The following is a 15,007-nucleotide window of genomic DNA, read 5'->3' as shown; positions in this document are numbered from 1 at the left end:
GCAATCAGATGGCCAGGTCTGGGTCCCAGCTGGAGAGGGGGGTGCTCACCTGAGGGCATCCTCATCCATGACGTAGAAAGCCACAGTGTGGAAGGTGGGCGGCAGGTGCACTTGGTACTCTTCACCCCAGAAGGGGCACAGGGTCTTCCACACGGTGGCTGTCCTGCAGGAGAGAACCCTCAGCAGGTGCCCAGGCCACCCCTAGGCCCTGGACTGGGACCTTCCTTGTATCTCCTCCTACCCCTATAACTACTGGCTCTGCTGCTGACGTGTTTCCCCTGTGTCAGACCCTACTGTCCACCACCAGTCACTACCCCCTGACCTTCCTCTCTGCCCTGGATGGGGCATAGGGCTGCCTCTCTCTGGCTGTTATTTATTTTATTTATCTTTTTTTTTTTTGAGACAGAGTCTCGCTCTGTCGCCCAGGCTGGAGTGCAGTGGCATCATCTCGGCTCACTGCAACCTCTGCCTCCCAGGTTCAAGCAATTCTCCCTGCCTCAGCCTCCTGAGTAGCTGGGATTACAGACACCTGCCACCATGCCCAGCTAATTTTGCCATTTTAGTAGAGACGGGATTTCACCCTGTTGGCCAGGCTGCTCTCGAACTCCTGACCTCAGGTGATCCGCCTGCCTCGGCCATCCAAAGTGTTTGGATGACAGGTGTGAGCCACCGTGCCCAGCCTCTCCAGTTGTTTTACATTTGGGGAAACTGAGATCACAGTTGGTAGGTGTTGGCCTCAGGTCACAGGATACCTGCCTCAGGGCGATTGCTGAGCCTGGCCTCCCATCCTCACCCAGCTCTGGTCAACCCCCTGTGGATCAGAGCCTTCAACTCATGGGACTCAGCGGGCTAGTGGGTGGGGAGATGCTGAAGCCCCCAAGGACCCAGATGAAAGTTCAGGGGACCACCTCATGCCAACCACTTCTCAGACAGGTCATCTGACCTCGAGGGCCTGTTTCCCTTCTGTATCAAGAACAGCAGTGCCATCACACCCCTCTCCCTCTTGCTGTCTGTGGTTTGCAGACCCTTGAGAAAGGCTGGGAGCCTGCTTGCAGGTGGGGAAGGACTGGGAGTCTGGTGGCCTTGGCTACGAGTAGGCCACGGGCACTCAGGTGGGCAGAACAGCAGGGCAGGTCTGGCCATGAACTTGGAAGCAGGAGCCTGATTGAAGGAAGGGAGAGGACAGCAAAGACCCTGCCCAGAGATCATGGGGACCATGGAGGAAGGGACATCCGGAGGAAGTGGCTCTTCGGGGTGCAGGCTGCGGGTGCCCAGCCTCGAGGAATAATCACTGTGGGACTCTCAGGGGACAGGACCCAAGTTAGAGCCAGGACCAGGGAGGGGAAGGGAGCTAGGCTCTCGGGAGGCCAGACTTAGGCTCCAGTGTGGCTCTGCCACTTACTAGGCTTGTGACCTTGGACAGGGTAGTCTCCCTGAGCCTTAGTTTCCTAGTCTGTAAATGGGGTCTAATGATATCGTATCTCACTAATTGCAAGAACTAAACGGGCTAGAAAAGGGCTGGCTCCATAAATGAGAGCTGTTGTTACAAATCGTCAGCATCTGTCTCTCCCGGAGGTTGTGGTGATTGCAAAGATGAACAGAGTCCGGCGAGAGGCCCTTGGCCAGGCCAGTTCCTTGAAGGTCTTTCTCCCCTCCTAGCTCGGATGTCAGGGTGAGGTGGGGAATCCCAGGCAGAGGACCAGGTGCACCAAGCCCCCTCCCATCTCCGTACAAAATTCACAACAAAATTCACACCCCTTTGCGGGGAGAGCGCAGGTCCGTGAGGGGCTGAGCGCCCCTGGGTCCTGGGAGTGGGGGCGGTACCTGATGATGGGCTCATTGTCCACCTTCACGATGCAGTAAGGGTCGCTGCTGCCGGTGCTGCAAGACAGAAGGGCAGGGGCGGGGCTGGAGGGCAGGGGCGGGGCGGGGCCTCGCGGCACGCTCCTCCCTCTTCCCCGGCACCTCGGGAGGAGCGCGGGGAAGAGAGCGGAGGCTGAGTCTTCGCATCCTGGTTAGGAGACCGCAGGCTCCTCGGGCCAAACACGGGTCCCCGCCCTCAGCCCGGGAGCGGATGGTGAGGGAAGGGCAGGAATCCGCGGCAGGGCTCCCCTTTCGCGGGCAGGGGTGGGAGTAGATGGAGGGAGAGTTGTGGGGGAGGGAGAAGGAGAGGGAAGAGACAGGGATGGGTAGAGAGAGAAAGGAGAAGAAAGGAGGGGGAAGGAGGGGGGGAGGGACTGGGAGAGGGGCAGAGGGAGGGGCAGAGAGGGAAGGGGATGGACAGGGAGGGGAGAAAGAGGGAAGAGGAGACAGAGGGAGGGGGCTGAGAGGGAGGAGAGAGAGGGACGGGGGCAGGGAAGAGCGAGGAGGAGAGAGAGGGAAGCGGGAGGGAAGCGGGTGATAGGGAGGGGGAGACTGAGTTAGGGGGTGAGAGGGAAGGGGTGAGAGGGAGGGGGAGAGAGGGAGGTAAGTGAGAGGGAAGGGGAGAGAGGTGGGGAGAGAAGAGGGTAGAGAGGGAAGGGGAGAGAGGGAGGGGGAGAGGGGGAGAGTAAAAGGGAGGAGGAGACTGAGTGAGGGAGGGAGGGGGAGAGAGGGAGGAGAGTAAGAGGAAGGAGAGTAAGGGGGAGGAGAGTAAGAGGGAGGGGGAGACTGAGTGAGGGGGTGACTAAGTGAGGGAGTGAGAGGGAAGGGGAGAGAGGGAGGAGAGGAAGAGGGAGGGAGTTAAGAGGGAGGGGGAGACTGAGGGAGGGGGTGAGAGAGAGAGGGAGAGACAGGGAGGGGACGGAGAGGGACAGAGGGAGGAGTTACTGGAAACCTGCTGTTCCTCCGGCAGGGGATAGAATGTTCCTCCTTTCTATGCCCTCCTACCTCATCCCTGCCTCCCCCCAAAACAGCTCCAAGCAACAGCTCCAGGCAAGCTCCTGGGACCCCTACCCTCTACACCAAAGTCTAGCCCCTTAATCTCCCTGGAGCCTTTGCTCCTGGTGTCCCTTCTGCCCAGTCTGCCTTCAGCCCTGCCAGAGCCCTCCCTTGCCCCAGGGCGGGATGGGGCGAAAGGCGTCCCTGGACTCACACTCCTTGCCCACTTCATCCAGCCTGGTAGTGATCAGCTGCCTCCCACCTGCTCTGAGCTGCCTGGGGGCGGGGAGCATGCCTATGTCCCTAGGGACCCCACAGGGCTTGGCACAAGACAGGCAGCCCGTGAGTGTTTGCCGAATGAACTGACAAATGAATGAACTGATGGTGAATGAATGAATAACAGCTATCTGGGGAAAGAGGGATGGGGGAATGCAAACCTGCGCTCAGTTCCAAGGGTCTCAGGTGTTGGGGGCCTCCTGGAGCTGGGAAAGACCTGCAGCCAGGCCTAAGGCTGGTACTGGGTAAAGTGGGGGAGTGAAGGCTGTCTCTAGAGCTGTTCCTCCACTGAGTGTCCATAAAAAGGAAGTGTGTTTCTATGGTGGAGGGTGGGGAATTCCAACCTCTGCTTCCCTTCTCAAAAGGGGCTCTTCCGGCAGAGGAAGGCACTTGGGGCAAACAGCTCCAGAAGCTCCTGGACACAGACAGGAAATGTCTACCAAGACTCAGTTTTCTACCTATAAAGTGGGAAGTGTAATCCCGGCTCACAAGGGAGCTTCCCTGGGTCCTGAGATGATATGAGAAGGTCTTGGAGGTGCTCAGTACATGTTAGCACTGCCTGCAACTGTGCCTGTAACCTCCCCCTGCCATCATTCGAGAGTCCCCTCCTCCTGGCCGGGCGTGGTGGCTCACACCTGTAATCCCAGCACTTTGGGAGGCCGAGGCAGGCAGATAACGTGAGGCCAGGAGTTTGAGACCAACCTGGCCAACAGGGTGAAACCCCGTCTCTACTAAAAATACAAAAATTAGCCGAGTGTGGTGGTGTGCACCTGTAATCCCAGCTACTGGGGAGGCTGAGGCGGGAGAATCCCTTGAACCCCGGAGAAGGAGGTTGCAGTGAGCCAAGATCGCGCTGCTGCACTCCAGCCTGGGCAACAGAGCAAGACTCTGTCTCAAAAATAATAAAATAAAAAAATAAAATAAAATAAAATAAAATAAGCCCCCTCCAGGGAGCCCCCTGTGAATACCCCAGCTTGTGTCCCATCAACCCAAAGCCAGGGGACTCCAGGTGCTAAGCAATCAGGCCCCTGGGCACCCCAGGTACTGGGCTGGGCTGCAGGATCCAGGAGCCATACAAGGAGCTCAGAGGAGGCAGGGAGAGGTCAGTCCTGGCTGAGGCAACAGGGGACCTCCCTGGGCTGTCCCCCACTACTGAGCTGCTACTGCTTCCAAAGGCCTGGAAGCAGGACCCAAACCCCAGTGTGCAAGGACTGTGAAGAGCTGGGTGGCTGCATCAGAGGGCGGGGGCAAGAGGACGGTATTGAGAGCAGGTCGAGGCCAGATTTAAGGACCTGGGCCCAACCATGGTCCCCAGTGGGTTGCTGGAACCCATGCCCAGTTCCTTCTTCGCTAGTGAGGCCCCTAGGCTGCCCACCTCTCTCATTTCTCCTTCCCCAAGCCAGTCGCCACTGGCCTTGTCTGGCTACTTTTGGGTCCTCTATATTTAGGGCCTTGGCAGTTTCTAGGCTGTGGAGGGAGGAGGATCAGGGAAAACCCTGAAATAGCCTTGGGCCAGTCCCCAAGGCCACTTGGTGTGGGAGGCAGTGGGTCACTGGTCATCGTGAGACTTGGCTCATGCCTAGGTACACAGGGATGGGAGACAGTGGGAAGAGGCAGGGCAGGAACAGGCAGGCTCTGAAAGCTAGCAGTGATGGGGAATGCAGCTGTGCTCTGTGCCCTTTAGAGGAACAAAAACCCATGAGCAGAAGTGGCAGGAAGGCAGCTGGCAGCTGTGTGAGGACCGTTCCCTCCTTGGAACTGACTCAGTCAAGATCAGCCACTATGAGAGGTGGTGAGCTCCCCATCCTCAGAAGTATGCAAGCCCTGGCTGGAGAGGATGCCACTCAGAAGATAGGCGGGGCACTGGTGAGGCACAGGGAAACTCCAGTACTCAGTAAGGGCCTCCCATGATCTCCAAACCCCTGCCCGACTCTGCAGCCAAATGCTTTGCATAGGATTTCCGAGGCTCAGTCTCACCGAGCCCAGCCACAAGCTTGCAGCCGTGGGCAGGCTAGGATTTTCAGCCTGTTGGCAGTAGACAAAGGCAATCTGAATCCTGACTTCTCTACCTACCCTCTGTATCAACTTGGCAAATGACTTTCACTTCCTGAGCCTCAGTTTCCCAATGTACAAACTGAGGACGTCTACCTTATAAAGCTAAGATGAGGACTAAATGGGGGAAGTCCTCAACACCTCTTATTCTCCCCTACTATGGACCTAGTGCCAGGATTAATGAGTCACCGTCCCTGCCCTCACAGTCCCTGCCACACCAGGGGCTTCCTCCTGCTACCCAAAGTGCTGGGGGGCGAGACCAGGAGCCAGGAACTCTGCCCAAGGACACCAGAGAATGCCTTGGAGAGGAGAAGTTTGAGAGGGGTCCTGAAGGATGAATGGGAGTTTTCTGGAGGACTGAATGGGAGTGCTTGAAGACAGAAGTCCCCACACATGGGCGAAGGCAGAGATGTGAAGGGTAGTAACCCAAATGTGAGGGACTGTTTATGGGATGGTTTAAGAGGTGGCTGATAGGTCAGAGTTGTGTATGCCAGCCACAGGGGAAGATAGGGGGGTTGCAAAGGAGACGTGAGTAGGGCAGGCAGGGGGACAGGGTGAGGAGCGAGATTTCAAGGCACCCTCCACTGTAGATGGAGTCCCTTTGCTCAGAGGCAAAGCACTGGGCAGGGAACCAGGCACTGGGCTCCCAGGTGGGCATACCAGAAGAGCTCCGCTGCCCTGGGCTGGAGAGAGCCTGGAGCCAGGCACTAGGGCCAGCTGCTGTGGGGATGAGGAGGGAGGCGACAGACGGAGGGGCTGCTCCTCCCAGCCGTCACCAGCCAGAAGAGGCCAAGATGACCTAGTTCCTAGTGCCAGTGGTGGCAGGGGGTGGAGGGTGCTTAAAGGCTGGGCCTGGAGGCTGAGACCCTTCTCAGAGGTCCTCTGCCTTCCCAGCCCACACACCTCACTGGCAGCTCCCAACTCCATCTCCCTCCAAGCCTCCAAGCACAGAAACCCACCTAGGGCTGCCCACCGCCCTCCCTTCCCCATTGTCATGGTAACTGCTGAGCTGGGCCTCATCAGACCCAGGGGGCCTGGAACTGGCGCTGCTCTCAGTGGTGGCGCGCTGAGCGTGCTGGGAAGCTCGCAGGGGCCACCATACGTATGTGTGAGCGGAGTGCCTGCCTCACACCCCGCCCCACCCCCTCGCCCACGCTGACCACTTCTCTGCATCCAGGAGCCCGGGGCGCCCCGAGGAGGAGCCCCAGGGGTGGGGAACTGCAGCCCCGCAGACTTTGGACTCTTGTTTCCTCCAGGCTCCCCTTCTCCCCTCCCACCCTCCTCCTCCAGGCAGCCAGTGCCCCTTGACCTTTGAGCTTTCCCCCTCTTCCTCTAGAGGGATTTCAACCCCTAGTTTAAAGAGGGGAAACTGAGGCTTGAGGAGCAGGGAGCTGCCGAAACCCTGCACATGAGGAAGGTGGTGGCAAGACCAAGATGGGGGACCAGGGGTCAGGCAGCTCAGCCCTGGGACCTACTGAGAAGAGTGGGACGAGGGGCCCCTGAAACCTCCCCAAATCGAGCCAGGGACCAGGGGAATCCCCAGATGTCAGTGCCTGTTAGAAGCCCTAGACTCAAGACCCTGCTCTGCCTGCCACTTGGAGCCAGTATTTCACGTCTCTGATCCTCAGTTTTCTCATCTGTAAAATGGAACGGTGAGAACCGCCTTTCTGGGTGGTTGCGAGGATTAACGGGATGGCTCAGGTGTAAAGCCCAAGGCACAAGAGACAGTTACTACTCTCCTTCCCTCCCCCACAGTCCTGCACCTGTCCTGTCCTCCTGACCTGTTCTCACTTTTCATGCCAGTCCCTCCTACCCAAGTGCACAGCAGGAAGCCCGGGGACAGCCCCTGGGCCTCAGCATGTGCTTCAGGTGCACACTCAGGGGCATTAAGGGCTCTGGAACTACTGATCAAGACCCTTCCTTTGCAGGGGGACCCCACCCCTCCAACCACACCCCAGGGGCAGATCACCAAGACGTCTCCCCTGGCACGTCACCCAGCTCCAGCTCCTGTCTTATCAAAGCCCCTTCCCCTCGTGAGCCGCGGATCGCTGACAAATTCTCGCCCCCCTCCCTAGTTCCCAGCCCCCCAGCCCTCGGTGACACTTTTCCCGCCCCCCCTCGGTTGTCACCCCGTCTGGTGCTCACAGCAAATGTCACTGTCCCCATTTTCCCCGCCGATCCCCCACCGCGGCCGCACTCCCGCACCCTCTCCACTGCTCTACTTGTGGGTGGACCCCGGAAAGGTCAGGCGTCCTGGGGGGCAGTGCCCCTCCCCGGAAAGTTGGGGCTCCCACCCCTGGCCGCGCTCACATGTCCTTGGCGGGCAGGTTCTTCCCCTCCACGATGCGGATGTACAGCGAGCTGCGCTTGGCCATCGCGGGGTCCCGGCTCGTGGGGAGCCAGACACCGGGGTCCGGGGTGGCGGGCGGCGGGCGCTGAACTGGGCTCCGCGGGGGGCGGGCCGGGGAGGGCGGCGGGGGCGGGGCTTCGCTGCCACTCCGCTCACCCCACCCCCGCCCCATGTGCGGGTACACTGCTCCCGGGCCGGCCAATCCGCGACCGGGATTCCCCGGAGCGGGGCGGGGCCTGCCGGGGCCGCGGCGCTCATTGGCCGTCTGGGGTGTGAGGGGCGGGGCCTGTGCGGAGGCGCTGACGCTCGCCGGGCTGCGGGCACTGCCCGCGCGGTGGCTCCAGCGGGGCGCCCCTGGAGGCGCGGGTGGGGAATCCGGGCTGCGTGGTCTGGGCCGCGGGTGCGTGTGGGCGGCGGGTGTGGTCCGAGCGCGAGTACCGAGGAGCACCGAACACCGGGGGATGGGGGGTGACTCTTGACTGTAAGCTGGGGACACGCGGGCCTTGAGGGGGGAGCGCGTGCAAGGGGGGGACACGTTCCCACCGCGCCGGGACCACCGGAGTCTGGCGGGTGGAAGGCCCTGCGTGGATGTGAGTTGAATGAATGAGCGTTCTGACGAATGTAACAAACAGCAAACAGGAGTGTTTATATCACAACCACCTGGACCCAGAAGGAGACAGAGAGAGCTCGGGCAGCTCAGAGGTTTTGGAAACTGGCATTTGGGTTTGAGAGACCTGTTTTTGTTTTGATTTTTTGTGCACCTGCTTGGGAGAAGCTGCTTTCTCAATTGTTACCTGATTTACTCCTCCTGCGTCCCCGCAGTGGGAACCTGGATGAGGTTCACAGTGGGAAGATTTCCTGTTGGAGGTCAGGAGGTCACACAGGTAGCACTGGGGCCAGGCTTGCCAGGCTTGGCCTCCCAAGTACTCCCTGATGGCAGGTCGTTCCACTGGGGCGAGATCCTTCTCACAGATTCTGTCCAGAGCGGAGTTTCTGGAATTATCCATCTTCATGGTTCAGTCTTGGGGCCCTGCACGGCAGAGACTGGCCCTGGGGAGCTGGCTCTCCTAAGGGCATTGTCGCAAGCATGACCACAGAGTTGGGTCGGGACTCAGCTTCACCACTCTCTCCCTTGCTGGGTGACCCTGGGCAGCTTCCTGAGCTTCTGTGAGCTGGTTCAGTTTCATTGACTGCAAAGAGGTGCTGAGAGCAGAAACACCTGCCTAAAGTACACAGGAGATAATGTGTGTGTGTTGGCGGGGGAGGGGTTGTCTAGCACAGATTCTAGTTTCTGTTACATCGTTTTCCTATTTTGTTATTTGTATGGTACATGCACACGTTATCAAATTGAAGAGGTATTAGCCAAATGTGCTGGCTCAGGCTTGTAATCCCAGCACTTTGGGAGGCTGAGGTGGGCAGATCACCTGAGGTCAGGAGTTGGAGACCAACCTGGCCAACACGGCCAAACCCTATCTCAGCTAAAAATACAAAAATCAGATGGGCATGGTGGTGGGTGCCTGTAATCCCAGTGACTCGGGAGGCTGAGGCAGGAGAATCGCTTGAACCTGGGAGTGGGAGGTTGCAATGAGCTGAGATCGAGCCACTGTACTCCAGCCTGAGTAAAGGAGTGAGACTCTGTCTCAAAAAACAAAGTACACAGGATATATTGTGTGTGTGTGGAGGGGGGGATGTCTAACACAGATTCTAGTTTCTGTTATATTGTTTTCTTTTCCTATTTTATTATTTGTATGGTACAGGCACATTTGATCAAATTCAAAAAATAGAGTTTGCAATCATTACAATGAAAAGTAAATCTGTAGCCAGGTGCGGTGGCTCACACCCATAATCCCAGCACTTTGGGAGGCTGAGGCGGGTGGATTACCTGAGGTCAGGAGTTCGAGACCAGCCTGACCAACATAGTGAAACCCCGTCTCTACTAAAAATACAAAAAAATTAGCTGGACGTGGTAGCGGGCACCTGTGATCCCAGCTACTAGGGAGGCTGAGGCAGGAGAATCGCTTGAACCTGGGAGGTAAAGGTTGTGGTGAGCCGAGATCGCGCCATTGTACTCCAGCCTGGGCAACAAGAGCGAAACTCTGTCTCAAAAAAAAAAAAAGAAAGAAAGAAAAGAAAAGTAAGTCTCGCAAGTCTCACCCAGCCACACAGATTCTCCCCCACAGGCATCTAGTGTTCTTAGTTCCTTGTGAGTCATTTTGGCGGCTGAGGGAGAATTTGTCTTTTATTTTTATATTTATTTATTTATTTATATATTTTTTGAGATGGAGTCTCACTCTGTTGTCCGGGCTGGAGTGCAGTGGTGCGATCTTTAGCTCACTGCAACCTCTGCCTCCCCGGTTCAAGTGATTCTCCTGCCTCAGCCTCCTGAGTAGCTGGGATTACAGGCACCCACCACCATACTGGCTTTTTTTTTTTTTTTTTTTGAGACGGGGTTTTTGCTCTTGTTACCCAGGGTGGAGTGTAATGGTGCGATCTCAGCTCACTGCAACCTCCCCCTCCCAGGTTCAAGCAATTCTTCTGCCTCAGCTTCCCCAGTAGCTGGGATTACAGGCATGTGCCACCACGCCCGGCTAATTTTGTATTTTTAGTAGAGATGGGGTTTCTCAACGTTGGTCAGGCTGGCCTGGAACTCCCGACCTCAGGTGATCCGCCCACCTCAGTATCCCAAAGTGCTGGGATTACAAGCTTGAGCCACGGCGCCTGGCACACCCGACTAATTTTTGTATTTTTAGTAGAGACAGGGTTTCACCATGTCAGCCAGGCTGGTCTTGAACTCCTGACCTCACATAATCCACCCACCTCAGCCTCCCAAAATGCTGGGATTACAGGTGTGAGCCACTGTGCCCGGCCGAAAATGTGTCTTTTAAAAGATTTTAAAAAAACAAAAAACAAAAAACTTTGAGAGACTGAAGCGGGCAGATCGCCTGAGGTCAGGAGTTTGAGACCAACCTGGCCAACATGCTGAAACCCCATCTCTACTAAAAATACAAAAATTAGCTGACCGTGGTGGCGCACGCCTGTAGTCCCAGCTACTCAGGAGGCAGAGGCAGGAGAATCGCTTGTACCTGGGAGGCAGAGGTTGCAGTGAGCCAAGATCGCGCCACTGCAAGACCCTGTCTCAAAAAAAAAAAAAAAAAAAAAAGACCAGGCGCAGTGGCTCATGCCTGTAATCCCAGCACTTTGGAAGGCCGAGGCGGGCAGATCACAAGGTCAGGAGATCGAGACCATCCTGGCTAACACGGTGAAACCCCGTCTCTACTAAAAATACAAAAAATTAGATGGGTGTGGTGGCGGGCACCTGTAGTCCCAGCTACTAGGGAGGCTGAGGCAGGAGAATCACTTGAACCCGGGAGGCAGAGGTTACAGTGAGCCAAGATCGTGCCACTTCACTCCAGCCTGTGCAACAGAGCTAGACCCTGTCTCAAAAAAAAAAAAGAGAGAGAAAGCAAGCAAGCAAGCATGTTCATTCTCTCTGCCATTGGGCAAACATACCATCTCTCTTCAACAGGTCTGGGTTCCCTGTTAGTGGACAGGCCGATGGTTGCCATCATTTGCTTTTACCTGACAACTGCATGGCTCATACATTTTGCATGGGAGCAAATGCAGCTGATAATAAATTCCTAGAAATGGAATCTCCAGGCCAGACGACATGTGCATGCAGAAAGTCCATTGGATTTGCCACATTTCCCAAGGTGGTGGCTATTTGCGAGTACAGGGCCACCAACATTCAGGAGAATGTCAGCTCTCCTGGACCTGGTAGCCCACTCGTTATCGGTCTTATAATCCTTTTTCTTTTTTCTTTTTTTCTTTCTTTTTCTTTTTTTTTTTTTTTTGAGATGGAGTCTCGCTCTTGTTGCCCAGGATGGAGTGCAGTGGCGCCATCTCAACTCACTGCAACCTTGGCCTCCCGGGTTCAAGCAATTATCCCGCCTCAGCCTCCCAAGTAGCTGGGATTACAGGCACCTGCCATCATGCCCAGCAAATGTTTGTATTTTTGTAGAGACAGGGTTTCACCATGTTGGCCAGGCTGGTCTTGAACTCCTGACTTCAGGTGATCCACCCGCCTCGGCCTTCCAAAGTGCTGGGATTACAGGCTTGAATCACTACGTCTGGCCTTTTTTTTTTTTTCTTTTTCTTCTTTTTTTTTTGAGACAGAGTCTCGCTCTGTCCCCCAGGCTGGAGTGCAGTGGCCGGATCTCAGCTCACTGCAAGCTCCGCCTCCCAGGTTCACGCCATTCTCCTGCCTCAGCCTCCTGAGTAGCTGGGGCTATAGGCGCCCGCCACCTCACCCGGCTAGTTTTTTTGTATTTTTTAGTAGAGACGGGGTTTCACCGTGTTAGCCAGGATAGTCTTGATCTCCTGACCCAGTGATCCGCCCGTCTCGGCCTCCCAAAGTGCTGGGATTACAGGCTTGAGCCACCGCGCCCGGCCTTTCTTCTTTTTTTAGAGAGACACAGTCTTGCTCTGTGGACCCTGCTGGAGTGCAGTGGTAGGATCACAGCTCACTGTAGCCTTGGCCTCCTGGGCGCAAGTGATCCTTCCACCTCAGCCTCTGGAGTAGCTGGGACCATGGCATACACCATCATGCACCATTAACTTTTAATTTTTTTGTACAGATGGCGTCTCACTATGTTGCCTAGGCTAGTCTTGAACTCCTGGCCTCAAGCAATCCTCCTGCCCAGCCTCTCAAGTAGCTTTGACTATAGGCACAAGCCAACATGTATAGCTAATAAAAAATTTTTTTGTAGAGATGAGGTCTTACTATGTTGCCCAGGCTGGTCTCAACCTCCTGGCCTCAGGCAATCCTCCTGCCTCAGCCTCTCAAGTAACTTTGACTATAGGCGCAAGCCAACATGTACGCTAATTTTTAAAATTTTTTTGTAGAGATGAGGTCTTGCTATGTTGCCCAGGCTGGTCTCGAACTCCTGGCCTCAAGCAATCCTCCCACCTCAGCCTTCCAAGAGAGGCCCTTGGGGCCTAAACCATGGCTGGTCTCCCTAGAACAGTGCAGTCAGCTCATCCCTCCCTCTCCCAGAGCCTTCAACCACCTCTGCCAAGAGTTCTAGACCCCACAATGACCTGGTCACCAGCCCTTCTGGATTGTAGCTGCACAAAACAGATGTAAACAAATGAAATCCTCCCTTCTCCAGAGCAGTAGACCCTCAATGCCACCCACTTAGCTTTGTTGTGTCATGCTTTTCCAGTTTCTGGTTCCAAGCAGCAAGAACCAGCTCCAACTAAATAAAAAAGGGTTCGTTAGATGGATGTCTAGTATGTCACAAACTCTCCCGAGAACCAGGCACAAAGGCCCCACATCACATTGTACGCGTGGCTTGGTGCAGACACCCCCATCGCTGGCCCTGGCACCAGACCCCTCATCTCACACTGACACAGGACGCCCTGTGCTGCCACTGCAACTGTTACACTCCAAGTCCCTCTTCACAACAAGGCTGGGAGAGCCAGCGACAGACTGTTGGCATCTGTGCTGGGAGCTGGGAGAAGGAGGAGGCCCCTGGACAGAGAGAAAGGGGGTTCTTGTGCTTGGGAGCCCAAAGAGTTGGCTAGATTCACCACAGTATCTTAAATTTCTCCATGTCAGTTTGAGACCAGCCTGGGCATCACAGCAAGACCCCATCTCTACAAAAGAATTAGCCGGGCATCGTGGTGCTCACCTGCAGTCCCAGCGACTTGGGAGGCTGAGGCAGGAGGGTTGCTTGAGCCCAGGAGGTTGAGGCTGCATTGAGCTATGATTGCGCCACTCCAGCCTCAGTGACAAAGTGAGAACTTGTCTCTTAAAAAAATAAATAGGCCAGGCACGGTGGCTCACGCCTGTAATCCCAGTATGTTGGGAGGCCGAGGCGGGCGGATCACAAGGTCAGGAGATCGAGACCATCCTGGCTAACACAGTGAAACCCCGTCTCTAAATATACAAAAATATACAAAAAATTAGCTGGGCGTGGTGGCGGGCGCCTGTAGTCCCAGCTACTCGGGAGACTGAGGCAGGAGCATGGTGTGAACCCAGGAGGCAGAGCTTGCAGTGAGCTGAGATTGCACCACTGCACTCCAGACTGGGTGACAGAGTGAGACTCCATCTCAAAAAAAGAAAAAGAAAAAGGAAAAGAAATAAATACGTAGGCCTGGCCTGGTGGCTCATGCCTGTAATCCCAGCACTTTGGGAAGCTGAGGTGGGCGGATTGCCTGAGCCCAGGAGTTCAAGACTAGCCTGAGAAACATTGTGAAACCCCATCTCCACATAAAAATACAAAAAACAAAACAAAACAAACAAACAAAAACGGAGCCACGAGTGGTGACATGAGCCTGTAGTCCCAGCTAGTTAGGAGGCTGAGGTGGGAGGATCACCTGAGCCCAGGAGGTGGAGGCTGTGCTGAGCTGTGATTGCGCCACTGCACTCCATCCAGGGTGATAGAGCGAGACCTTGTCTCAAAAAGAAAAAAAAAAAAAAAAAAAGAAAGAACAAACAAAAATAAACAAACAATGCCAGGCACAGCGGCTCACGCCTGTAATCCCAGAAATTTGGGTGGCCGAGGCAGCCGGATTACTTGAGGTCAGGAGTTCAAGACCACCCTGGCCAACATGGTGAAACCCTGTCTCTACTAAAAATACAAAAAAATGGCCGGGCGCGTTGGCTCACGCCTGTAATCCCAGCACTCTGGGAGGCCGAGACGGGCGGATCACGAGGTCAGGAGATCGAGACCATCCTGGCTAACACGGTGAAACCCCGTCTCTACTAAAAAATACCAAAAACTAGCCGGGCGAGGTGGTGGGCGCCTATAGTCCCAGCTACTCGGGAGGCTGAGGCAGGAGAATGGTGTGAACCCGGGAGGCGGAGCTTGCAGTGAGCTGAGATCCGGCCACTGCACTCCAGCCTGGGTGACAGAGCAAGACTCCGTCTCAAAACAAAACAAAACAAAACAAAACAAAAAGCAAAAAAATGAACTGGGCATGGTGGTGCTTGCTATAATCCCAGCTACTCAGGAAGCTGAGGCACAAGAATTGCTTGAACCCGGGACATGAAGGTTGCAGTAAGTTGAGATTGCACCACTGTGCTCCAGCCTGGGTGACAGAGGGAGACCCTGTCTCGAAAATAAATAAATAAACGTTTAAAAATAAATTAATTTAAAAAGGGAATTTCTCCGTGTCATACCCCAGATGACAGCCTTTAGTACCCACTAGATGTCCCCTGGACTCCTGGCACCCACATGGTTTTTTCATTTGATTCTCATGACACCCTGTTGGGTAGATAATCACCTCTATTTACCTGAGATTCCTGTGACATGCCAAGAATCCTACAGCATACTCCATTTCAGAAGGAACGTGGGGCCCGGGCACAGTGGCTCACTCATGTAATCCCAGCACTTTGGGAGGCCGAGGCAGGTGGATCGCTTGGTGGTGGTCACGAGTTCAAGACCAGCCTCACCAACATGGTGAAAT

General features: G+C 55.5%; 1 protein-coding gene across 6 annotated transcripts in view; it reads right to left on the bottom strand.

The window, feature by feature from the left end:
- Nucleotides 1-7,632, bottom strand: part of RASA4B (RAS p21 protein activator 4B) — a 33,468-nt gene extending 25,836 nt beyond the window's left edge. For 4 of the 6 annotated variants that reach the window (XM_025378996.1, XM_025378999.1, XM_025378995.1 and 1 more), the window contains exons 1-3: nt 7,498-7,632; nt 1,825-1,881; nt 50-163 (exon numbers count right to left, since the gene is read on the bottom strand). In XM_025378996.1, coding sequence (XP_025234781.1) covers nt 50-163; nt 1,825-1,881; nt 7,498-7,562 — 236 coding nt within the window. In that variant the 5' untranslated portion in view covers nt 7,563-7,632. Of the gene's footprint in view, nt 1-49; nt 164-1,824; nt 1,882-7,392 lie in introns of all 6 variants that reach the window. The other 2 variants (XM_025379001.1, XM_025378998.1) reach the window with 2 other exon arrangements.
- Between the last annotated feature and the right edge of the window lie 7,375 nt (nt 7,633-15,007).

This window comes from Theropithecus gelada, chromosome 3 (genome assembly GCF_003255815.1).
Source record: "Theropithecus gelada isolate Dixy chromosome 3, Tgel_1.0, whole genome shotgun sequence".
NCBI lineage: Eukaryota > Metazoa > Chordata > Mammalia > Primates > Cercopithecidae > Theropithecus > Theropithecus gelada.
The sequence above is the reverse complement of the archived record's forward strand: the minus strand, read 5'-3'. Positions and strand labels throughout refer to the sequence as shown.